Source organism: Myodes glareolus, chromosome X, assembly GCF_982192425.1.
Source record: "Myodes glareolus chromosome X, mMyoGla1.1, whole genome shotgun sequence".
Lineage (NCBI taxonomy): Eukaryota > Metazoa > Chordata > Mammalia > Rodentia > Cricetidae > Myodes > Myodes glareolus.
The window spans coordinates 64,306,982-64,333,008 of NC_142053.1; the positions used below are offsets into that span (position 1 = coordinate 64,306,982).

Genomic DNA, 26,027 nt, shown 5'->3' on the forward strand with positions numbered 1-26,027 from the left:
GCTCACAGTTACTTACATATCTAAGTCTGAGAAATTTTTAATCTAAATACAATTGTGAACAGAAAGTATTTTTCTTGTGTCTGGGTTATTTCACTCAGTATATTGTTTTTTTTCTTTTCATCCATTTTCAAATTTTATGATTCCAGTTTTCCTTAGATCTGAGTAAAACAATATATATTTATTATTCAGTCACAAATTGATGGACATCAAGGATTATTAATTTCTTTAGCTATTATGTATAGAGTAGCAGTAAACATTGATGTGAAAAATTATCTGTGCATTGGTTGTATATGAAAATTATTCTTTATCTCTATAATTTAAGTAGTAAGTACATTTACCAACTTTAAATTCAAGAATATGATAAGGGAAAATACATGAAATGATAATTTAAATCACCACAACACCCCCTCAATAGTTGATCTAGATATACCAGTTAACTCTATTGGGAAAATAGTTGTTGATATGAAAGCATCTTTATTTTGTAAGATAAAGCACATGTTAGGAGATAATCTCCATGTTAATACTAATGTGGATTGCACCTGCATTTCATACTGCATCCACATATTTTGTCATTGAAAGAGATGAAGTTTTCACTCAGTACTGTCATAGATTGCCAAACTTAATCCACTGACTAAGTTCTTACTTACTTATGCTGAAAGTAAACAGTCAACCTTGAATTCCAGGTACTGCAGGACTGACCTAATAACTTTCTTTATGGAAAAGGAATGAAACTATTCATACAAACTTGCAGTATAATTCAGACCATTATATGACTACCTCCAAATCAGGACAATTACTCCTGATTATAAGACCAGGATCCAGATCATAACTAATCATCTCATAGAAAACATTTTGCTTCACTCAAATTTTGACAGGGTGACAAGACCCCCAGAATCCCTTTCAGAACGATAACTGAGAAAATGATCAATGTTGTGAAAAATTGGCATCATCACAGAAGAGCATGAAGGTGGTGCTGTATTTCAGGATATATCATGTCAGATAATACCATAAGAATTAAAATATGCCACCTGTAAAAATGCTTACTCAGCATAAGTCTTTTTTTTAGGTATTATTTTAAGAAGCAACATACACTGGTTTAGCTCAGAAAAGTTCCTCTTTGGTGAGAGAAGCGTATAACTATAAAGAAATCCTCATATGTCAGGATGTATTCCTCAAAGAACTAATAAGACAAGGATGAGTAAATCTCCAAAGCTCAGTTGACAGAGACAGATTTAATTTTTAGAAATAAACAAAACTATGATGTAGAATTCCCCTCTGTATGCTGTGAATATCATTGGATAATAAAACAGAAGGAGAAAACTATCAGACACAGCCTCTTTCTGAGTTTCTTGGAGTTAGGATTCCCATTTTAGTTTGAGATAAGAGCAAGGTAAGAGATGGCTGGCTATTTCACTTTTCTGAACTTCAGGCTGAACCACAATTTCTCTCTCTGAGTTTTTATTTATCGTGTTTCATATGATACGTCCACCATCCTCCCAAAATGAAGAATAAAACTATAGAGTAGGTGAGAATGAGTTTAATGTCTTGCAAAAAATTTCTAAGATTCTAGGTAATCTAATTGACAAGAAACTTCTTCCCACTCTCTTCCTACAAATTTCCATCTAGCTACTTAATGATTGAAGATTCAGATCTGAGTTTATTGTTTGCCTTTGTTCTTCTCACCAATTGAACAAGAAATATATATATATATATGCATATGTATATATACACATACACACATATATGTAAATATATACATTCACATATATATATATATGCATATATATGTATATATATTTCTCTTTTTGGAAAAACACAGTACTATAGTAATATAATAATTGTTTCTATATTTTATGGGCCCAAGTTCTTTCATAATAATATTTCTTTAAGGAAAATATGAGTAATTATTTGTTGATATATAATATATAAATTCAAATCAGAGCACCATCTGTTTCCTTGTAACAGTTGATCATCATAGACATTGCCAAAGCTTTTAAATTATATACTGATTCAGATTTAGAAGTCATTAACTAAATTCCAACAACTACTACCTATGTTTGCTAGAAAAATAATAAAAAAATATAAAATCCTCCAATCTGTAACAATAGAAAATCCCATATTCAAAAAATAGTTTGTAAATATGCCTAACACTATTGTACAGCTAAAGACCTCGGAATAATCCACTTAATACATATTAAAGTACTATGCAAATAAGCCTACAAATGCTTTCCTCTTTTTAACTACTTTGAATAAAATATAGTTTCAAGCCTTTTAAAACATCAACGTATTTTTCTTGAAGTTATATGGCTATTGTTTTCTGTATTTCAGAACAGGAAAATAGCTGAAATGAATATGAATGATTTTATTTTGGAATGCCCTCAATTCTATGCCACACACAGAGTGTGTGGAGATTTCTCTGTTTCTTAGAGATATAATGGAAGATTTGATGTTTCAAAGTGAGATGATGGACTGGCTAAGAGATTAGAAAATTTTGATGAGAGAATTAGTGTTTTCAGTTAGGGAAAATAAAAAGGTTGTGATAATTTACTCCTTTGATTTCTGTTGCCAAAAATCAAAGAATTACTTTTTCAAATGAAATAATACAGATTGAACAGTACCTTACAGAGAAATACTTGAAAATAATATTTTGAGTATCAAAGTTATTTTTAAAAATAACAGTCAAAATTGATTTTTTAGAAAACTGTGAAACACCACAATAATCATTTGAATTTAGGGCTAAGAACTAGTTTGTTATGTGTAACAATTTTTACCTATAATAATAATGTATTATTATTATTTGGAAAGGAACATTTTTAAAATACCTGTATTAAGAAATACTAAGCATAAGTATACAGTTATGCTATATTGTGGAAAGTTAGAAGTCATGCTCTTTTGAATTAAGAAAGGTCAATTAACTGTTCAAGTAAGTTTGGAAATCAAATAATAAGTGTGCTAAGTGTTTAGTAAACGTGAAGACTACGTTTTGTTAAAACCTAAGAAGCTACTACAAAACAAGGGTACTTCAGCATGAATTAACAGTTCAGGTACAGAAATTATACCATTATACGTGGAGAGATTACAGAGAACTTTGTGGAAGAAAGTTCTATAAGAGTCCACAGCAGACTTGCACTAATAAAATCATATTGAATGTAAAGTTATAATAAAAAATTTGTGTTTTAATTTGAATGAAAAATATAAAGAATTAGTAGGAACCATATGATGATGTCAGCATAGATAAGGTAATTGGCAAAGTGACAGTAACAGACTGAATAAAAAACTGCCAAATATTTCAAAATTTATGAGGAAATAAAAGATTGAATAAAAAAGGCAGTCAGAGGTATATTGTTGTTTCATAGGTGGTGTATATTTTCAAATAATAGTTTTTAAAGTAGCCTAATATTTATGTGAGGAAATTGTATAAGGTCTAAAAAATGTTGAAAAGTTTGGACAGTTATTTAGGAATTGGTATAGAAATATAATAACAATAGAATATCATAGCTTCTGAACAATGTCTAGAGTTCTACTCAAGTTTAATACAATTAATACACAACAAGTTAAATCTTTGCTACAATTTCATAGTTATGTTCCTTCAGGTGTGGTCTGTCTAGAATTTAGAGGAAAAGATTGCCTAAACATAAAAACTTATAGGGAGCAAAGACAATAATCAAATAAGATGGTAACATTAGAAGTATGTATGTAAAATAGGCAAAATAGAGAATGGAGATTTTAGAGAATCAAATCAGAGGAAAGTTCAAGTTAACTTTATGGTATAATAAAATATCAATAATAAAGATAAGAGCCGGGCGGTGGTGGCGCACGCCTTTAATCCCAGCACTCGGGAGGCAGAGGCGGGCGGATCTTTGTGAGTTCGAGGCCAGCCTGGTCTACAAGAGCTAGTTCCAGGACAGGCACCAAAAGCTACAGAGAAACCCTGTCTCGAAAAACCAAAAAAAAAAAAATAAATAAAAAATAAAAAATAAAAAAAAAATAATAAAGATAAGAAAATAAAAGTTAAGGACTCTGTCCAAAAACATTGTACACTTTAATCATGTTAAAATCAAACCCAGTAAGCACACATGCATAAATATAGGGACAAAATAATCAACAAATCAGCAAGTAACAATATGATACAAAATATTTACTTGTACTGATGACTACAGTTACAGTTGTGACACTCAATATGTGCAAGCATGTTTTGAATAAGTACGGGTTGAGCATGGAAGACTAATCCCAGATGATTGAAGCTTTCTCCTACTTTTTTTTTGGAAGAAATTGTCTGCTCCTTTAGATCCCTAATAAAAATTTCAGTTATTGTTATATTTAATAAATACAAATATAGTCTATAGAAAAATAAGTTGTTATGATCCTGCAAAATACTTCAGAGTGTGTCTTCAACAGAATGTTCTTAGAATTTCCTATCTAAGAATATTATGCAGTATGAGAGAAAACAGGTTCCTTGGATAATAATGCCAAATTGAAACGTTTAGTATTATTTAATTTTTTTTGTCACACTTCTAGAACTAAAATAAAATTTTAGTAGTGAAAACTGGCAAAATCAACAGAAAGATGGCGCTCATATTTGCTGTAGCTTTAGTCTCATGAATTTGTTAGTTAATAAGGGTAGAAAATAATCATATATTAAAATAATCCTTCAGTACATACAAAGGATATAGATACATACTTTCAGTAGCATAACATATGATTTGACTATATTTGGAAAAAAGTTTATAAAATAAATCAAGGTCCCATTCTTTATTCAAATCCCCAAATTAAATGTTCAGTTGGCTACTTAAAGTCCAAATATGTCTGTCTTGCTGAGTTTCAAAGAAAGTACCTTGGAGATAGCAGCACAATAAGGAAAGTAATACATTATTGCTCTAACATTGTTGTCACTCAACTCCTTTGTCTTCATTCAAGCTGGGAGCAAATGAGTACACAAATGATAGAATTGAGAAAGAAGATAAGCAGATGACAAAGAGGTCTTTTCACTTTCACTCAGACTATAGTTGTTCTCAGTTATCCAGGAAATTAGTCAGAAAGGAGCCACTTTTGAAAATCATCTCAGGCAGATATAAAGAAATCAGAAACATATTCCTTGGAGCATTTCAGTCAGTTTTGTTTCTGTCATCTTCAGTTTAACACTTTGGTGAACATAAACTCTAATAAACCAGGCCATTTGTACAATGCCTCAGGGCATCTTAGACATAGCCTTTTCCAAAGAGGGGAGGGAACTCAAAAATTTTTATATGAAAAACCCCATGTTAATGATAAATAAAGAAAAAAAAGCAGCATTTAAAGTATAACATCCAGTGAGTGCTCATAATTTTATTTTAAAATTACTGAACAAGCATGTTACAAGAAATTGCACTCTTTTGTTTAGGTGAAAATAAATTTTGCTACTATTTATTTAGTGAGAGTGGCTTTGTTTTGAAATGCATTTTCCTCTTAATTAGCTATTATCTTCCAGAATATCAGCTAGCTAAAGAGTGAATGAACTGTGGCGTGTGGCATTTGCTTTTATTATGCTATTTGAATGCCACTAGATGATCTGTGAAATATCATATTTAAGAATTGACACAAAGACTTTATATTTCTAACTTAAACTTCTATTTAAAATATAAAAATAGGTCTGATTTAGTTAGTTCTCTTAAGCCTCTTAAATTTAAATTCTAAGAATGTCATTGAAAAACTCTCTTTTAATGTTTTAGAACTTATAAAGCAATCAAGCATTCATGAAGGCATAAGATAATGTATTGCTCTTAATTTTTATGAATGTGGTATCTGAATTAAACTGAACATAAAAGATATAGTTTAGAATTAATTAAAAATCTAAATAGGTGAAGTTCATGGGTGCAAAAGATTAATTAATCTTTTATGGAAACATTTGCAATAAATTAAAAGTTAATGAATATTCTGACACTTAATATATTTAAGGTTTATAGCTTCTCAAATTTAACATCCAAAATACTCATCAAAATGCATACATAAATGAAATGGAACTAAAACAAAGGACATCAGAGGACAGATCTCACTTTTATGGTATATGGTGACCATATAAGATCAAGATATGTGTAATATACTAGTTAAACAGCTTTAATTATGCATTTTAGCCTAATAATGAAGAGAAATAGTTCCAAAAATTAATTAAAAATTTTTAAAAAACCTCTGTTATAAAGAATTTGAAAATAAAAATCATCCACTACTAAAAATTTGAATATAACTCTCTCTTTCTCTGTCTCTGCCTATCTGTGTGTGTATATGTGTATGTTCGTGGGTATATGAACATAATTGCATTGCTGCATTGTAAACAGAGCCTAGAGGCTCCAGATTCTCTGGAGCAGTAGTTAATGGCAGTTGGGAGCCACTTGACTTGGCTGCTGAGAACACAACTCTGGTCCTCCCTAAAAACCATAGAAACTCTTAAATTGCGAGTCATCTTTCTACCATCAGAAATATTTTTACATCATTATTCAATGAATACCATTAAAATGCCACATAAGCATGTATTTAATACAATTACTGTTATGCAATTAAAACATTGTTTGATTATAATATAAGTAGCTTTTTTCATAATACGAAGCTTTTGTCATTTATCATTTGAAAGGTTTCTGAAAAGAGACTGTTCAAATTCAAATACTGGCTCTTCTCTTGTGAGTCAATAGCCTTGTACTAGTTCTTCAAATTCTTTGTAAAACTGCTTCTTCAGTCATAAAATGGATTTCTCAGACAGAAAAGGTATTTTAAGGTCTATTTTTATATTTACATAAGAAAATATCTCAACAAATATATTTTACATATTCATACATACTATAATTGTTTATATATATTTATACACATACACATAAATATATGTATGCTCATTATTGGATATAAATCATTATATTAGCACATTATTGTATCATTTTTATTTTTTGAGAAAGTTAGGGAAAAATTGGCTAAATTTTAAGAATTATCAATTTTTAAGATTGTGTATTTTTTAACCAAACTTAGTAATGTATCTTTCATTCCTGTGAACCCAGGCCTGGGCATGTCCCAATACTGAGAAATTACTAAAAAACTGAGATGTATTTCTATCATTAGTACATGGCAATTAACTGACACAACATACTTTTTCTTGGAATGTTCTTAATATGTTTCCTGTTTGCCCAGCTTCCTCTTAAGAATCTGCGTACAGAGTCTGTTTATCTCTATAGGCTTCACCTACATAAAAAAAAAATGAACAATTCTGTTCTTTGTAGAGAGCTTGTAGATTTCCTAAGCTATATAGAGTTCTCGTAGTCATAACTCTGAATAATGTTTCCATTTTCAAAGTTCTGATTTGTTTTCACATAACAAAATGTTTTTTTTACAAAGACACTATTGTTCAAAATCACAAATTTAAAATAAATGCCAATGGGCTTACTTTTAAATTCACAAAAATTATGGAGAATATTTGACACCTCAAATCTGCAAACATTTTAAAGTTTCTACTTTCTCTCTGTCCATCTTCTTTCCTTTGTATCTAGTACCATTTTAATAACAATTATATTTGGTTTTATGTTTTAAATAGACAATTCTATTATTCTTTTTCTGGACTTTGGTTTTCTGAGTGGAGTAAGTTTCAAAATTTCAACATTACAAGGACATAGTGACTTTAAAGAGAGTTCATAAAGACATTTGAAAACTCTTGGGAAAGTAGATTGATTTATACTCTGATACTGTTATTTTACTTTCTCCTTCAAACATTAATGCTAATTGACTTTGACATTCTAGTAAAATTCCATTTTCAGGAACTTCTCACACTTTAGAAAAGTGTGCAAGGGCACCAGATGTAGCTCAATGCTTTTTGGCAGAGCCTAGTTCATCTAGTTATTCTTCTAATGTCAGATTTGACCCATGAAACCACAGTAAAACAGTTCATAGTGAAAATTATATATATTATTCTATTAGTTAAAACAGCCATATGCTGATGCTTTGAATGAATATTTGTTAATGGCTTAGTGTAATATCATTTGTTAGAAGGTCAATGTTACTACTGTTCATTCAATCTGAAAACATGATATGAAACCCAAGATACAATGCTAGGAAGTTTGTCATATAAAAGAAAAGTTAATTAATACTTGTGGTCAACTATTTGACTAAAGAGAGAATTGAAATTGGGTAAAATGTATAAATCATCTTTATATTTTATTTTATGGATTCTGGAAAGCTGACATTATTCAGAAGAGTCGGGCAGTGGTGGCACATGCCTTTAATTCCAGCACTCGGGAGGCAGAGCAGGTGGATCTGTGTGAGTTTGAGGCCAGCATGGACTACAAGAGTTATTTCCAGGACAGGCTCCAAAGCTACAGAGAAACCCTGTCTCGAAAAACAAAAAAAAAAAAAGAGAAAGAAAGAAAGAAAGAAAGAAAGAAAGAAAGACAACAATACTCAGAAGACAACTCTATTAACTGTCTCAGAATTTTTCACATTGAAACTTGATATTCTACAGATTTGTTCCTCAAAGTGTAATATTTTGTTGATTATAAATGAGTAGGAGTAGGATAGTTTTAATTTTCTTTGTTTGCTGCTACCAGAGTTTCCTCACTCATAGTCACTAATTTTCCATGATTCTGTTATAATGAGAACTGACATAAAATTACAAATTTTTATAGCTAACATCTATCACACAAAACATGTATTACTGAGACATCTACAAACTAATGATGTTAAAAGTATGTTTATTTTTGGAACAGTGAGAAAAGAAAGTATTGGTGAAAAATAAAATAAGTCCTGGAAATTGAATCTACAACGATGTAAGTAATACAGAATATCAAGACAGCTCAATGTGAAGCTCTTCTAAGGCAGAACCATAATATATGTCATACTAAATACTGATAGTTTTAACTACTATAGCAATAGTTAAGGTCAAGCAAAATAAATAAAAAAAAACAACACTAAAAAATATTTTGCTATCTTACCTTTCCTGTTTTTCTCCCTTCGGATCTCCACTGATTTGGGAATCAAGGCAAGCAAAACAAAACAAAACAAAACAAAAAATAAAAATCAGCTCTAATTTGATGACTCTATGTTTATTTCATTTTTTACAAAACTGTGTCAGTATTACTGGTATAATATTATATAGTTTTTCTCTGATTTAAGTGATTGAACAAACAAATTTAAAAGTACTATGAAATTCATGTAACAACATGAGCAACCATATTAAACATTGATTGTTTTTAAAAGCTTCACTGACCGACATAGACATTAGCCAAAATATTTACCTTTTTACCTTTTTCATTAGATATTCTTTTTTGATATCATATACATTTCATCAAGTTTTGAATTATCATGTTTTTATATTTTATATGAACACATTTATTATTTAAAGCATGATGAATTAAGTTCATTAAAAATTATTTAACTAAAAAAACATATAGATTCTCCGTATTACATCATGACAATATTCATAAATGATAAGTCAATAAATTTGGTGGTTGTTAAAAGGGATATCTTAATTTAATTCAGTTTACCTAACTGATTAAAACTATCAAAACCAACTCATAGAGTTCAATTTATTTAAGATTTTCTTTTTGTGATTTTCCTTAGTTAATTAACACTTAAGACTCAATATTTTAGAACATTCATCTTTACAGATTTATTCTGAATTTTAAAGGATAACAAATGAACTATGTCTTTCTAAGTATTTATTATCTTTAAATTTAAGTAATTATTATCTTTAAATCCCTTTCTCTAATTTTGTTTTGTTTCTCTGTTCATTGTACAATAATGCAAAACTTTCACACACAGCCTGTTAGAAAGCAAACAATCACAGAAACTTGGATACAGTATTTATAAATGCAGAGGGGAGTACATTCAATTTTACGACCAGGAAAAGATAGCATAAATTTTTAATACAATGGCATATTATCAGTCTCAGAGAATGAATTTTTATCTGTCAAATAATCACAATTTGAACCTTCAGAGTTGGTATAATGGTATGTCTTCAGAGATTAGATCCATATATACATATACAGGTATAATATATGTGTGTGTTTGTGTATGAATTAATGAATGAATTTATATATATACATATATATATATATATATATGTATATATAAATTGACAAGATTCAACTATTCATGGATAAGTGCTGAAACTTAATGTGTCTGCAAAGACAGATTAAGGATAATTTCTGAAGCAATTGTCCAAGGTGTTTTTACATCTTTATTTAATCAGTGCTTATTGATTTACTATCTCTTCCTATTATGAATGATATTGATTCAGTAATAGCAGAAACAATTTAACTTTTCATAAATCAATCTAATTACAACAAACCACATTTTTAACCATATATAAAGAATAGTACTGAAAATACCACACAGTATTCTATAGAATCATGGTAGATTATTTTTTTTATTTCTCATAAAATTATGTTTAGTATACAGTATATTTTAGATAAGGTTGCCAGTCATAACTAAAAATTCACTGCCAATCAAATTTTTAGGGAACCAAGGAAAGACCTAATAATATTCATCTTATCTCTTTGTGAAATATGCTTGTTTATCTGAATTATATGCTATAAATAACAGTATGGCTAAGTTGTGCAACTTTTGACAATATTTGAGAATCCCCATTGAAGAAAAGCAAAATAGAGTATATGGTAAATAGTAAAGTTACTCTCTTTATGCATATCACACAAAAACAATATAATCTGTTATCATGAGTTGGTTCTACTTTTTACGTTTCCACTAGACAAATACCAGAATTAAAAGAACATATAGAAGCATAATGCAATACATGTAAGTACCTAATTGATCCTATATTTTACGCCAAAAATATCTCAAAAAAATCTATTACAGGTCTATGATTTAGGGCACATGTCTATAAAATCAGAATTGATGTATCTAAAACATATACCACTATTCAGTACAGAACTGGTTTACTTATAATTTTAGACTTTTGATGGGTTACTGGAACAAATAATGGCAAATTTTGAAACAATAAGCCAACTTTTCATCTCAACATGTTTGTTTAATACCTTTCATTTCTAAAATATATGTGGTTGCTTTAAAAATACTTAATAAACTGCTTATAGAAATTTTTATGCTTTATTCATTATTTTACAAATTTAAGATATGTATAAATATAATATAGTTAGTGTCTTATGTACGGTAAAGAGATTGTGATATCTAACACAAAAAGAATTGAGCTTCAATTCTTGGTCTGCAAGGAGATACATGATTGTATTCAAGCAAAATTAGGAAAGTTAAATATGACACTTTTACATAAACAAACCAGGACATATACTACATTTATCAATGTTAGTGATAATGTCAAATATATCTGTTAAAAAATACTAATACAGAAAAGTTCACTGTCACTATAATCAAACCCTTTTATTTATTATATAATAGACAGTCTTACAAGAAACTTATCTTGCTCACACAGCAGCATTATTATCACTTTTCAATGTTAATTCTCATTTTATAGACAAGAAGGATGTGAGCCAAAAAGTTTCTTTATTCAGTTCTGAAGGACCAATGTCTACAGAGTTTTAAATTTCACATGTTAGAATATATGCATTATTACAACAGGGATTACTTTTCTTTCTTTTTTAAATTTTAGAACACAGTTAAGTACTTAGTGTCTCCAAAAGTGTCTGTCGCAAAGGAGATTCAGTAATTAAGTGTGAATAGATTAAATATATCACGATTTAATTTGAGGTATCTTAACCAAAAGTATACATTATGAAAATGTACTATTTAGATACAGCTATAACATTTACTATCTATGGTATGCCATGCATGTTTCTTTATAAATATTTTTCTTGATTATTATCATCTCTAATATAGTTTAATGAATTTCTCTTTCAAATTAGTTTAAGTTGAATGAAGTTAGTAAATTAATTTCCTCAAAAAGTAACTACCACATTTAAGAATTACATGTACTCTACCTTCTAATAGAGCAGTATGAGAAATAATTCATATGTTTTACTAAAACTGATTCTGAGAATTTTAAGTAAATGCACTGATATTAAATTAAGGAAAATCAATTTTAGAATATTGCTATAATTCAAAATGATCCTTCATATAATTTATCTCCTCCACTATTACTATGAACCAACATCACTAGAAATACTTTAAAAATTTATTTTACTTTGATAAACAAAATTCTCAATGGTGATATAAGGGTATTTCCCCAATTTTCTTTCACTATAGTTTGTCCCTCTGCTTTAAATATCCACTAATGAACTTCTTATATTTATAAATTTCCAAGTTTGGGGCATATTAATTAAAATATTTGATATGTATTATTTTACCTAAATATCTTATTTAATATAATGATTTATACTTTCAATTACATTGCAGCTATAAATTTTGGAAAATGCAATTTTATGTCTAATAATGCTCTATTGTAAAATTTCATTGTTTTTCATTAAACATTTGTTTATTGAATCAGAATCAGATCTAGTTCCTCTGTACTGTGGTTGTTATGAATCATTAATTATGAAGTTTACATGTTCTCCCTTAAATTATTGGTATTTAATTTAAAATAATGATCTTTTGAATTACTTCTGCCAAAATATTTCAATATCATGCACTAAAAGTAAAACTGACTATAAGGTTATGTGTTATGACTATTCTTTGATATTGATTGCATTATTATATATTATTATGATACTCATTCTAATTAGATTGAAATGTAGCTTATTGTCTCATATGGATTTTTGCATGATTTGAAGCAAATATTTAAATAGTAAACTTATGTTTAAGCAAAAATACTCCAAAAAGTACTATATTGTTTTCTATTATGGAGGAGAAATTCTAATAGTCCCATAAGTTACTGAGAAATAATTAGTTGTGAGTAGGTACTGTGAGTGGAAGAATCATTCTTTTTTTAATGTTTCCACTCATAGGAATGGCATGCTGCAGTGAATGGCCCCATACCCATGCTCATGCCTAACCACACCTACTAGACAAAAACAATTATATAATTAAAGACAAGAAACTAGTAGGGAAACATGTTGGGAACTTATGAAGGGAGTTGAAGAAGGAAAAATGTAGTGGACATGATCAAATTTATTGCATGTAATAAAAACTTTTCAAAGAATGAATGAAATCACCTATTTAAATCTAAAGTACTTTTCCATATAAACTTGAGTGTTGTTCTTTCATGGTCTGTGAAAAATTTTGCTGGGATTTTGATGGACACTGCATTATAGATTTTTTGGTAAGATTGCCATTTTTACTATGCTAATTCTACCTAGCCAGCCCAGGACAGCCAAAACAATCCTGTACAATAAAGAAATGTCTGGAGTTATCACAATCCCTGACTTCAAACTCTACTACAGAGCCATAGCACTGGAAACAGCCTGGTATTGGCATAAACACAGACAAGAGGAAGAATGGAACTAATTCAAAGACCCAGATATCAATCCATACACCTACCAATACCTAATTTTTGACCAAGAGAAAAACATATAAAATGAAAAGAAAAAGAAAGCATATTCAACAAATGGTGCTGGCATAACTGGTTATCAACATGTGGAAGAATGAAAATAGAGCTATATCTATTGTAAAATTCAAGTCCAAATTAATCCAAGACCTCAACATAGAGCCAGTCACACTGAACCTCATAGAAGAGAAAGTTGGAAGTACACTTGAACACATTGACACAGGAGACATCTTCCTAATTATAACCCTGGTAGCACAGACACTGAGAAAAACAATAAGTAAATGGGATCTCCTTAAACTGAAAACCTTCTGTAAAGCAAAGGACACAGTCAACAGACACAAAGGCAGCCTACAGAATGGGGAAAGATCTTTACCAACCCCACATCAGACAGAGGGCTTATCTCCAAAATATATAAACAACTCAAGAAACTGGGCATCAAAAGAACAAATAATCAAATAAAATGGGGTACAGACTTAAACATAGAAGTCTCAACAGATGAATCTAAAATGGCTGAAAGACATTTAAGTAAATGTTCAACATCCTTAGCTATCAGAGAAATGCAAATCAAAACAAATCTGAGATTCCATCTTATACCTATCAGAATGGCCAAGATTAAAAACACTGATGACAGACAGCTTATACTGAAGAGAATGTGGGATCAAGGTAACACTCCTCTATTTCTGGTGGGAGTGCAAACTTGTATTGCTGCTTTGAAAATCAATATGGCAATTTCTCTGATAACTATGAAACAATATACCTCAAGACCCAGAAATACTACTTTTATGTATATACTCAAAGGATGCTCAATCATACCACAAGGACATGTGCGCAATTATGTTCATAGCAGAATTATTTGTCATAGCCAGAACCTGGAAACAACAATCTAAATGTCCCTTGACTGAAGAATTGATAAAGAAGATGTGGTAAATTTATAAAATGGAATACTATACAGCTGAAAAATAATGACATCTTGAAATCTATGTGTAAATGGGATGGATTTAGATTACATCATATTTAGTGAGGTAATCCAGACTCAGAAAGACAAATATAATATGTACTGACTCATAAATGACTTTTAGACATAAAGCAGAGAAAAGCTACAATTCACAATCCCAGAGAAGCTAGACAACAAAGAAGACCCTAACAGAGATATACATGAATCTAATATACTTCAGAAGTTGAAAAATAAAGATCTTCCAAGTAAATTGCTAGTATGTGGATCATGGGAGAGGGTATAAAGGAAGTGGGAAGGAAGAGAGATAGAAGGGGGATGGAGAAAAATGTATAGCTCAATAAAAACAATAAAAAGAAAAAAATTTCTAAGTACTATATATCATAATAAATAGTTCCTAGAGATTAAAATTTAGAGTGACAAGATAAACACAGTTATCTTTTTCTTCCTAAGAAACTAGATTCTATAAAATGGAATAGAGATAACAACATAGATACATATATCATTCATAGTATCCAAACAATATCATCTCCTTCTTCACTAAGAAACATTATTTTCTCATAGAATAATTTATACATATTTAGTTGCCATGTGAGCAGAGATGAAAAATGAAACGTCATATTTACCATAACCAAACCAATCAGTATACATGAAGCTGTCAGAGTTTCTTAAGACACATAGAAGAACACACTTCATGAATGGTCTTTGAGGTCTCTAATTGTCAAAGGCTTACATTAAAATTGCATGAAAATCCACTTATGAGTGAGTACCTACCAAATTCCTCTTTTTGGGTCTGGGTTACCTCACTCAGTAAAGTGTTTTCTATTTCCACTCATTTGCAAGCAAAATTCAAGATGTCATTGTGTTTTACCGCTGAGTAAAACTCTAATGTGTATATGTTCCACACCTTCTTTATCCATTCTTCTATTGAGGGGCACATAGGTTGTTTCCAGGTTCTGGTAAAAAAAAAATGCTCAGACAAAGCCTACGTAGACATCACAGGATCATTCCCAACAATACTTTGCCCAAGGAAAGATCTATTTTATAATGAAGAAGTCACATATTTTATAATGATGTGATTCTAAACTTATACTTTATTGTTCTCTGGGTGTATTATATTATGTGCAAATAACTGGCAGTGTGAACTGTTGGATGGCTTCCTAAAGGTACATCTATAACAACCAGTTTGGGAAAGAAAAAAAAAACTGCATGAGATAGGTTCTCAGCTTCATTTTCAAAGTTATTTCATTCACCTAGTGGTGTGTGCACCCAGGTATCTTCTCTGTATTTCGTACTTAAAGTATCTAAAATATTTTAAGCTTGTTTATATTTTTACTGCTGTGTGAACTGATCTTAGAAACTTTCTTTTTAGAAAACTGACTTTGTTGAATTTATTTTCAGCTTTCAATGCAACATAAACCAGACAATGATTTCATTTATCTGTCTGACTGCTTTATTCTCAACAGAGTTCTGTATTTAAGAGAATTTTGCTTGCATTATGGATTTATTATCATTAGTTGTTTTTAAAGATTAAGAAAATTATAATTCGTAAAGGGTTTAATTGTGAAATTTTATCAAGCAACATCCCGCTAATTGAATATCTACTCTGTGACAATCAAAGCAGCTAAAATTCTTAATCACACAATGTAAATTGCTTTAGCTTAAATGCAATTTCACTGTTATTAACTCTGTAGCTTATCTGACCGGGTAAATTACTTAAACACTTCGTGAATGAATGTGTTTATTTGTAAAACTCCAGTAACGATACTATTAACATGACAAGGTGGTTGTAATATCTAATTAAGTTAATACACAATTATGTCGTAAGGATTAAAAAATGTTGGCTACCAAAAGTATTGTCATTATTTTAACAGCACTACAGTTTTTGAAGCTATGAAATACTTTATGAAATAATGATAATGTGGTCCCATATAGCTAATGCTCAGTACACACTTGCTGTTTAGAAATTATTAAGATATGACTTTGCTGAAGGAGGTGTGTCACTGGGGATGGGTTTTAATTTTTCAAAAACGTATGTGACACCCAGTCTCACTCTTTGTCTGCCCAGAACTTATAGATCATATGTGAGTTTTCAACTATTTCTACAGTTTTTTCCTTGACCTGAGAAGTCCTTCTGTATATGTGTTTCTTTTATTGGTTAATGAATAAAGAAGTTTGTTTGCCCTATGATAGGGTAGATTATATCAAGGCAGGAAAACTAAACTGAATGCTGGGGAAAAGCAGGTGGAGTCAAAGAAAAGTCATGTAGCCACTACAAGATGCCTCTGCAGGAACCCACCAAAACTTTGCCAGTAGTCTACAAACTTGTGGTGATGAACACATTAATGGAGATGGGTTACTTTAGGATATAAGAGCTAGCTAGAACTACACTTAACCTATTGGCCTAACAGTATTACGAATAATATAGTTTCTGTGTGATTATTTCAAGTCTGAGCAGCCAGGAACAAACGAACAACCTCTCTTGGCAAATTGGAGTGCCAATGTGTGCCAACTAAATCCACATAAAACCTGAGAGAGTTTATAAAAAATTCTAGACACACACACACAAAAAAGTTTAGCTGTAATTTTTTTCCCTTTGGACAGGCTCTATTTACTGGTGGTAAGAAGGAGCACTACAGCTCATTTAAATTAGGTCTTTATGATTGATAATTGAATTGATAATGATTCAACATTATCAGAAAAGAAATGCAGCTTCTTTAAATATGGTTCACCAGCAAAAACAGATCTGACTCTTTCAGGAGGTCGGGCTACAGAACCTTTAAATGGGGTTTGTGAACACAGTACTACAACATGCTTAATGGCATCATAGATTTATTGTGTGTCTGAAAATGGGGTGATGTACATGGCTCTCAGAGGCAGTGAACATGCTTCTGCCATGTTAGACTGGGCTAAGCCAACAGGAGGGTAGCAAAATTGATCCTAGCCATACTTGCATAGAATTTTGGGAAAAAATAGTACTGATCAAAAATTAATTAAAGATAGTCATGCAATAAAGAAAAAATCAGATGAAAAAGACCTCTAAATGGTTCACAGTGTTGGAGGAATGTGCATAGGCTTGATACAGAGAAGAAAAGGAGTACAGAGAGCTATAAAAAAGTAGTGAATTGTTTAAGAAAAGAGCTAAGTCTTTAAGAGACATAGTACAGAAAACCATAGATTAAAGGAGTAAAGAAAAAATAAGCCATATAAAGATGGAGTACACACAGAAAGTCTGGATTATGAATATTATTGTGTTTTATTTGAATTTTTTCACTGTTAATGAGCTAAGTACAGAGAGACACTGCACTGTACAGGCTGCTGTGTTAGGCAAACATATGTATTTTAAAAGTATCTTGATTTCAAAATTTTGGTCAAAGGATATGTTGCTTTGGCAAAGAGTTTCTTCTTTTGTTTCCACAGAGGATCAAAACCTGTGGATTCCTTCCAGACTAATGTGGTTTGATGGACTAAGATCACCTGACATGTCTCCATGAACATCCCTCCAAATACTTTGCCCAACAGAAAAGCAAGACACAGTTTGGAGAGAACTACACCCAAATTACTCAAACATTGTTTTTAAATGTTTGTTTACACTTAAAAAGGATATGCTATAGAGATGAATACTTTGCATTTATATGTACCTTGACCTATTGTCTAAAATTTAAGGTTAATTTAGTTATACATATGTTTCTGCTATGGATTAAGGTATTGTGTCTTTGTAGCTCATTTAAAAATGTAATGTATAATTAAGAAATACAGGCAAATAGTCATATGTAATAATCAAGCTTGTATTCATGTTAGGTAGATTTTCTAGATATGTAGAAATATATTTCAGTTAGATAGATAATCTTCAAAATTTTCAAAGAACAATAGAATATGCCATTTTAAATGTTTTAAGAACTTAGGAATTTCATGACAATGTGATGCATGTGTTCCTGGTAGCACCAATCTACTTCAAGAGGATCATGGATGTCAAAGATTATACAGATTGTTAGCTCTTGCCTGGACTGTTTGATGTCATGCTGTATGAACTGGGCATGCAGGACCCACAGAAAAATGACTGCAGAACTTGCCTAAAGGTGAGACAGTACTTCAGAGTTCCTGCTTAAGAAAGAGACTGCAAAATATTCTCCAGTACACAGAAGAAAGTGACTGATAAACATCCAATATAGTCGAAATTGTCTTTGAAATTTTCTTCTTTATGAGAAAGTGTAGCAGATACTATGTGCTTATAGGCTGAATATGGATGTTCCAATGATAGAGAAGAACATTGGGTGAATTCCCAGGCAGTGAGATATCTCTGCCATCGAGAGTACTGGAAGATTTTTACAATGTACTTCATGTATGAAAATCGACTAAATACTGTAACTATAATTTTTCCTTGAAAACTGTTTTGTTGTATGTAATCTTGCTATGTTAAAGTTAAAACTTTCTTTTTTATTCATACAGAAAAAGGGAGATGATGTGGGAAGTCCTTCTGTATATGTTTTGCTTTTATTATTCAATGAATACAGAAGCTGCTTTGGCCTGTGATCAGACAGAATATACCTAGGCAGGAAAACTATACTGAATGCTGGAACAAAGTAGGTGGAGTCAAAGAGAATCCATGCAGCTGCTCCGAGAGACAGATGCCTCTACCAGAGCTTGCTGTCAGCTATTAAAATCTCTGAATGATCTTGCAGAGGATTAGAGTTCAACTCTCAGCATCTACCTGGCATCTCAGAACAAGATATACATCCAATTCCAGGGGATCTTATACTATCTTCTGACTTCTACTTGCACTATGCAATGACACCATACATAAAATACATGCAAACAAAAACTCATACACATAAAAATAAAACATTAATTTTTACTATGTACTCATAATGAAAACTGATAATGGTTTTAAAATAGGAGCATTATCTCTACAAGTTATTGAGAATATATAAAATATAGTATATTAAAAATGGAAGGACTACATATTCTGTTCGGGTAGAATGCAAAGATCTACATTTTTCAGCACTCTTAATATACAATTAGACATAAGGCAAGAAAAATCAAAGAAAAGCCATGAGAAACTAAGAAATGAAACAGCCTCTATTTATATGCCATGTGATTTGCTAACAGAAATCCAAAGATAAACAAAAAGACCTTCCATAAATAGTGCAAAAACCAAACCAGAATTTAACACTGAGGGATGTAGAGCTTTCAGTGAGACAAATGATGCCATTCATATCCACGTTTTAGAAAATAAATTTTTTTGTGACCTGATTGTCAGGAGTATTATATTAAATGAATTAGATATCTGATGCTGTTATAAAACTAACATAGCAAATAAACCTTCCTATATAACAATATAATTGGTAAAAATATAAGAATCCTTATTATTACTCTGAAAAAACCTACTAGGTACATCTTCTTTGATCAATAGTTTCTATCTTTGTTAGACTGCTCTCACTCATGATGTAGCCATGACTAGTTCACAATTCACTAAGTAGATCAGGTTTGCATCAAACTCATAGAAATTCATCTGCCTTTGCTGTGTAGTGCTCTGATTAAAGACACCCACTACCATTCCTTTGTTCAATTTATTCTTAATAACTCTTTGAAAAAATGTGAATTTACATGTATTTTTTTCATCCTATATACATATGCAGATCGCTTGTATTCCTGAACCATTCTGTGCAATAAGGCAAAATTTTACAATACATAAACAATGGCAATTAGTCATAAGTGAAACAGGTTAGATAGTTAATCGAACAACTACTTTCACAAATTTAAAAACCATTGTCTAGAACAATATAAAAATAAAATTTATATTGATATCTATTGGACACATAAAAATCTAGGTTTCTCCCAAAATTAATTTTTATCTGTTAAAAAAACCTTGTTCCCCATATATAAACATCCTATTTTATTTTTTAGTATCACTCAGTATAAGATTTTATAAATGATATCTGGAATTGTTTCTCATGTGTACCAAGTCTTTTTTGGTAAATGTATATGGTACACAATTTATTTTATCTTCATATTTCACAGTACTATCAATACTCAAATGTATCAAATGAGTTTTGGCTAAGGAAAGGTCATGCATGCTAAGTCCATTTTCAAACACTGATTTACATTTCATCAACTTTTGCTTATTATTGCTTGAATTTAATAATACTTTAAATTACAATTACATTAGCAATTAGAACTCTCATTCTATACTTCTGCAGTTTGAACTAGATATGCTATTTGTATTAAACCACACTTTTGCTTATTGCTGTATGAATAAAAAGTGAAAGACAAGCCCATTCTAAGGTACTTTGTACAATTTTTCTTGATCAGCAATGTTTTGGTATAGACATGTATTTCAAGCAAGTACAATGCTGACATTCTCTGAATATTATCCCACTGCCCAGGCTTTCAAACAAATTCTTCAAAAAAGTTGACCCCCAATTTCCCTTTGTTTCTCTCCTCCATATAAAAGAATAAAATATAAATACAGCTTTAAGTGGTACAGTTTTGGTGTGCAGATCTTATCAAAGATCTAGAGTTACAAACGCTGCTATATTCAGCAATAATAATATAAAAAATATACCAGGAGCAAACTGAAATATCCTATTTATTATACTTAGCAAAATACATCTTTGAATATGACGAGACATGTTTTTATATGTTTCATTTATATGAATTTAATTTTTATTTACAATGTACACATTTGTATTAAGAATCCCCACTTTTCAAACTTACACACAATTGATAACAATGATGATGCCATGGAAGTTATAACCTATACCTGGTATTCAAAAATTTAATTCTATGATCAGGTAAATCCTCTATGAATAAATAAGGAGTACCTATTTATCAGTAAGCTGCCGAATTTTTGGATTGTAATATTGTTTTATAAAATTATAAAAAATACTTTATATTATTTATATAGACTTCCAATTAGAAAGGAAAAAAATATTGCTTCTGAAATTTATCCCTGAAATGTATAATAAAATACCTTTAAAGACATTATATAATATATAAAGAATTTGTTGTTCTGTCTCATTAAAACAGCTCTTTGAAAAATGAACTATTTTAGTATCTTTTGATGCTTGGGATCTTAATAAAGTTATGATTTTATTTGATTATGAAATAATATTTTGTTTGATGTTGTGATTAACAAAATTTAACTCTTCTATGGCTCACTGAAAAGTGAAAGTTGTTTCCAAATATAATGATGATAAATGTAATGACAAATGTAATTAAGAGATACAAGCCCAATTGTTATTTATATTATAAACTCATTAACCTAAATAAAAAGTGTGGTATCTTTTATATTCAATGACAAGTTTCATAAAATATCTATTATGCTGTGTACAAGTGTGTGTATGTGTGTTCAAATGACAAACTTATCAAATCAGTTTTGAAAGCATCCTTTGTTTAAAAATTGCACTGAAAAAACACATACTTTAATAATGTCCTACTCTGCATTAATTATATTTCTTCTGGTATAATCATGATTTCTTTCTTTGCCCACCCTGACCATAGCTGTCCTAAAGCTCACACTTTAATCTGTCACTGTAGTTATCAGTTTTTGTAATGCTTTAACAAGCCAGACCTCGTGTTGATAAAATTTAGTTCAGACACTTTTGATATTACTGCTTCAAGCAAAGATAAAAATTATACTATTAAGTACTGAAGAGTTTATATTAATAAAACAAAAAACCAAGAAGATAGATTTAAAAGGACCAGTGTTTTCTAGAAAAATGGAGAGTAGTTATCTGATTTGGACCACTACTAGTACAATTTGTGTTATCTTTATTGCCCTGATTACTTAAAAGTATACAGTCTAGAAATATTTCTTTATTCTTTAAAATTTAAGCTGCTTAAACCACACCAGTAATCTATAGAAGATTGGAATCATTATGTCTTTGTAAGTCATAAAACATGAATTATCTTTATTTTAAAGAAGATCTTTAATAAAATCTATGGAAATCACAATGAAAGTGAATTATATTATATGTAGTATGCAATAAATTTATTATTGAAAAATAAGTATTCCCATCAAAATCTCTACAGTAGTCTTCATCAGTTAAAATTCAAGTGCACTTGAGATTTAAAATGGCAATGTAACTTTTTCTGCATTCAGGAAAATCCACAGATTTAAGGCATATGGTTTTAGCTTGCTTCCCAGTAATTGTATTTATAAAGAAAATGTGAACTAAAATATACCTTCAATCACTTATATGTAATCTTTCTTTCCAACTATTTCAACTAATTACACAGTAAAACACATTATATATCATTAAGTAAATTTATAAAACATCAAGAACTGAGACATAGACACTACTGTAAGTAACATATCACTACAAAGATATTCACATTTTATAGTTAAGCAGTAATTTTAACTCTGATCTTCCATGACAAAGCCCCAAGAGAAACATGTAGCATGACATATTTTTCTTACAATTATTGAAGTATCGCCCTTTAAATATTATAAACAGTATTATGCAAACTTTTTTAGTGTTTTAACACAAGTAAGGAAGGACTATGCCATAATCAGCTTTTAAATTTGACAATAGGGCATCAGTTAACATACGGTCTATGTAACATAGATCAATGATCGATGAGGTAATGTGTTACTATCACTATCGTTAAGCCCTGATATGTTCATTATAAGTAAGAAGTCTGCCACAGGAGTTATAGTTTAATGAAACTGATTGAGATCAGGTTCTTGGAGACATTACATGAAGTTAATATGTAGGGAAGCAACAGAATCATTGGTTAAATACAGGTGATGTGTTGTAGTAGATTCATTTTTCCTAGTAAATTATATTTGTATTTAAGGATCAAAATTAATACATTTCCCCTTAGTTATAAGTCTTTACAATATACATTCACACAGTGTCAATGTCTATATCTTGTGAGAAAAATATTTATGTATGTGCACATAAGCCTAATTTCTCCAAAGAAAATAAGATAACCATATAATTTAGTAAGTAGAAATTATGCACCAGAAGTTAATACATTTGCTAGAAGATACTCAAAGTTTCAAACAATGCAATAAGTAATTTTAAAATATCTCATGTGTGTGAGACATTAGAAATATTTTGCCAAATTTGGAAAAATATGAAATCAACAAAGTTGCAGAGTGCACCATCTAGTGGCTTGTACACGACAATATGGTCTTGAATTTAAAAAGCAAGGTTTTTTTTTATTAATTTACTTCTTTGTGTCCTTTGCTAATATAATTATGTTCACTTACTTTTTTATTTATTTGTGTATTGTGTGCGTGTTTGTGTATTTGCATGTGTGGGAATGTACATATTCCAAGGCACATGTATGGATGTCAGAGGAAAAATTTTAGGATTTCTTCCTACCATTCAGGTACCAAAAATTAACTTAAGTTGTTAAGCTTTGTGCTAAATTGCTAAGCATGCTAAGACATATCACAACCCCCAATAATCTTATACCCTTTGTTTTTTTTTTCTGCTACCACTAATACATTCTTTCCTTTGAAAGAGAAATAAACAGTGAGTAGCTGTTCTGTGAAATAAAATATATTTCCATAATTTTCACATAAATCATGGAAATGATTAACTTCATATTATAAGAAAATTAAACGTATAATAATACTGAGACACAAATACAATAATATACTTATAGATGTAATCTATAAAGTAATGTTCCTACGACTTTTATTTCTTTACAAATGTCCCTGTGTTGGGAAAAAATTTCCCAACTTTACTTACCTATTTGCTTCTCATTAACACTTTATAATTTTTAATTAGTTTACTTTTATTGAAGTAGTAATTAATGAAAAATTGCTTATTTTCAAACTTGTTTTCTCACATATTGATATAGGTATACTTAGAGAATTTTTATTTCTTTCACTATGACAAGTTATAAAAATAATCATGATTCATTTTCTCTTTCTACTCTGGATGAATTTATCTGTAATTGTATATACAAATTCTGTACTTGATTCTGAAAATCTGGAGGAAACTGCCGTATGCTGCCTACTTCGTTATTTTTGTGTGCAGAAGTTAGTGAAAAATTTCAATGATTTCTCTGCTATTTCTCGGTTGCTCTTCAAGTATACACTGTGGTTGTGGTGGTATGAATGTGAGGTCTGGAAACAGTGACTAATGTATTATCTGACATATACTCCTGTGCCATGTACACAATGGAGAATCTAACTGAAGTATTCCTGTAGCATATGGACTTTTAGATTATTTACTGACAATAGAGGAACATTTATCAACTGGTATGGTAGATTCTATAGAAACCTGTTCTTTTCACCACTGAGAAATAATGGAAATGTTCCCAGGATGATAATTCTATTGGTCATTTACTAATGTCTGTAAATCTATACAGGGGGGATTTTATAAAGTGAAAAACACTTGCCTGAAAATGTTACAGATATATGTATATTCATCTTAATAAATAAACTTTTAAAGAGAAAATTGAAGTATAAAATAAATATAGGATAAAAAATAGAAATTATAGGGGATAGGTCCAAAGTGTCTTAAAGTTAAGGTTCTTTTGGTTTATCTATAATGAAAATCACATGGAAAAACATTTTATGTTTCTTGTACATGTGTATCCTTCTTAGGCAAGTACTAAAGCAAAATTAGATATTGTTATTTTCCAATATATCAGAAAATATATTTCAAAATATAACAAGTATTTTACCATAAAATAGTGGAATATCATCTCACTAAGATTAATCAGATTTCTAGTAACTGCCATTTATTGATTTTAATTACCTAATTTAATTCACAGTACATTACTTCTAAGCAATAAAGTCATTGACATTTCTGGCTTTCTAAACTTGAGAATGTTTTAATATTGTTCTATAAAGCATTTATGAATTTAGAAGACTTTTGGAGGAGTGAGCAGAAAATTATTTTTCAGTAAAGTGATACCAAAATCTTAAATTTATCTTATTGACATTTTTTGAGCCTCAGATATACAAAAATTTCATTCACACTTTAAAAATTAAGCAAAGATACATACATAGATCTAATGTACATGGGAAGTAGAAAAAGACAAGATTTCTTGAGTAAATTGGGAGCATGGGGACCATGGGAAAGGATTGAAGTGGGGGTAGAAGAAGGGAGGAGAGCAGAGAAAAATGTATAGCCCAATAAAATCAAGAAAAAATTAAGCGGACATACTTGGAAGTATTTTATTTCTTTTATTACAATTTATGCAAAAATAAATCTTAAAATCTTTTATTTGTGTCAATAGATTAAATAGCTAAAGAGTTACTATAAAATTAGAACCATTATTAAATAATTATACCTAGAAAAATATCATGCTATCTCTGTAACTTTTCTGATATTAGCTAACAATTCATTTCAGGTGCTGTTATGAAAGTTAAAGTTTAGAGTTTCTTTTCTCTCTAGGCTTTTAACACATCCTGACATTATTAGTGGCTCCCTTATGGCATTGCACAGTAAGCTGAAAGCTCAACTCTCTAGGTGTTAGCATTTATATTTCAGAATAACTTAGCAGGGGAGAAAACAAAGTTAAACTCTTATGTTCCAAGCAATATCACTACTCAGTAATCTTTGGGAATTGTCTGAAAAGAAAAATGAGACCTTGGCAATCTGAGAGGAGACCTGATGGCTATTTCATGTTGTCCTTATAATCTGGTTGCTACCCTTACTTCCTTGAATACCATTTTTGTTTCTCCTC

General features: G+C 30.1%; 1 protein-coding gene across 2 annotated transcripts in view; it reads right to left on the reverse strand.

Annotated features, from left to right (window-relative positions):
* The window catches only part of Pcdh11x (protocadherin 11 X-linked), a 727,015-nt gene that overhangs the window by 342,459 nt on the left and 358,529 nt on the right, over nucleotides 1-26,027 (reverse strand). For both annotated transcript variants that reach the window (XM_048417809.3, XM_048417810.3), the window contains exon 5: nucleotides 8,940-8,969. In XM_048417809.3, coding sequence (XP_048273766.1) covers nucleotides 8,940-8,969 — 30 coding nt within the window. The remainder of the gene's footprint in view (nucleotides 1-8,939; nucleotides 8,970-26,027) is intronic.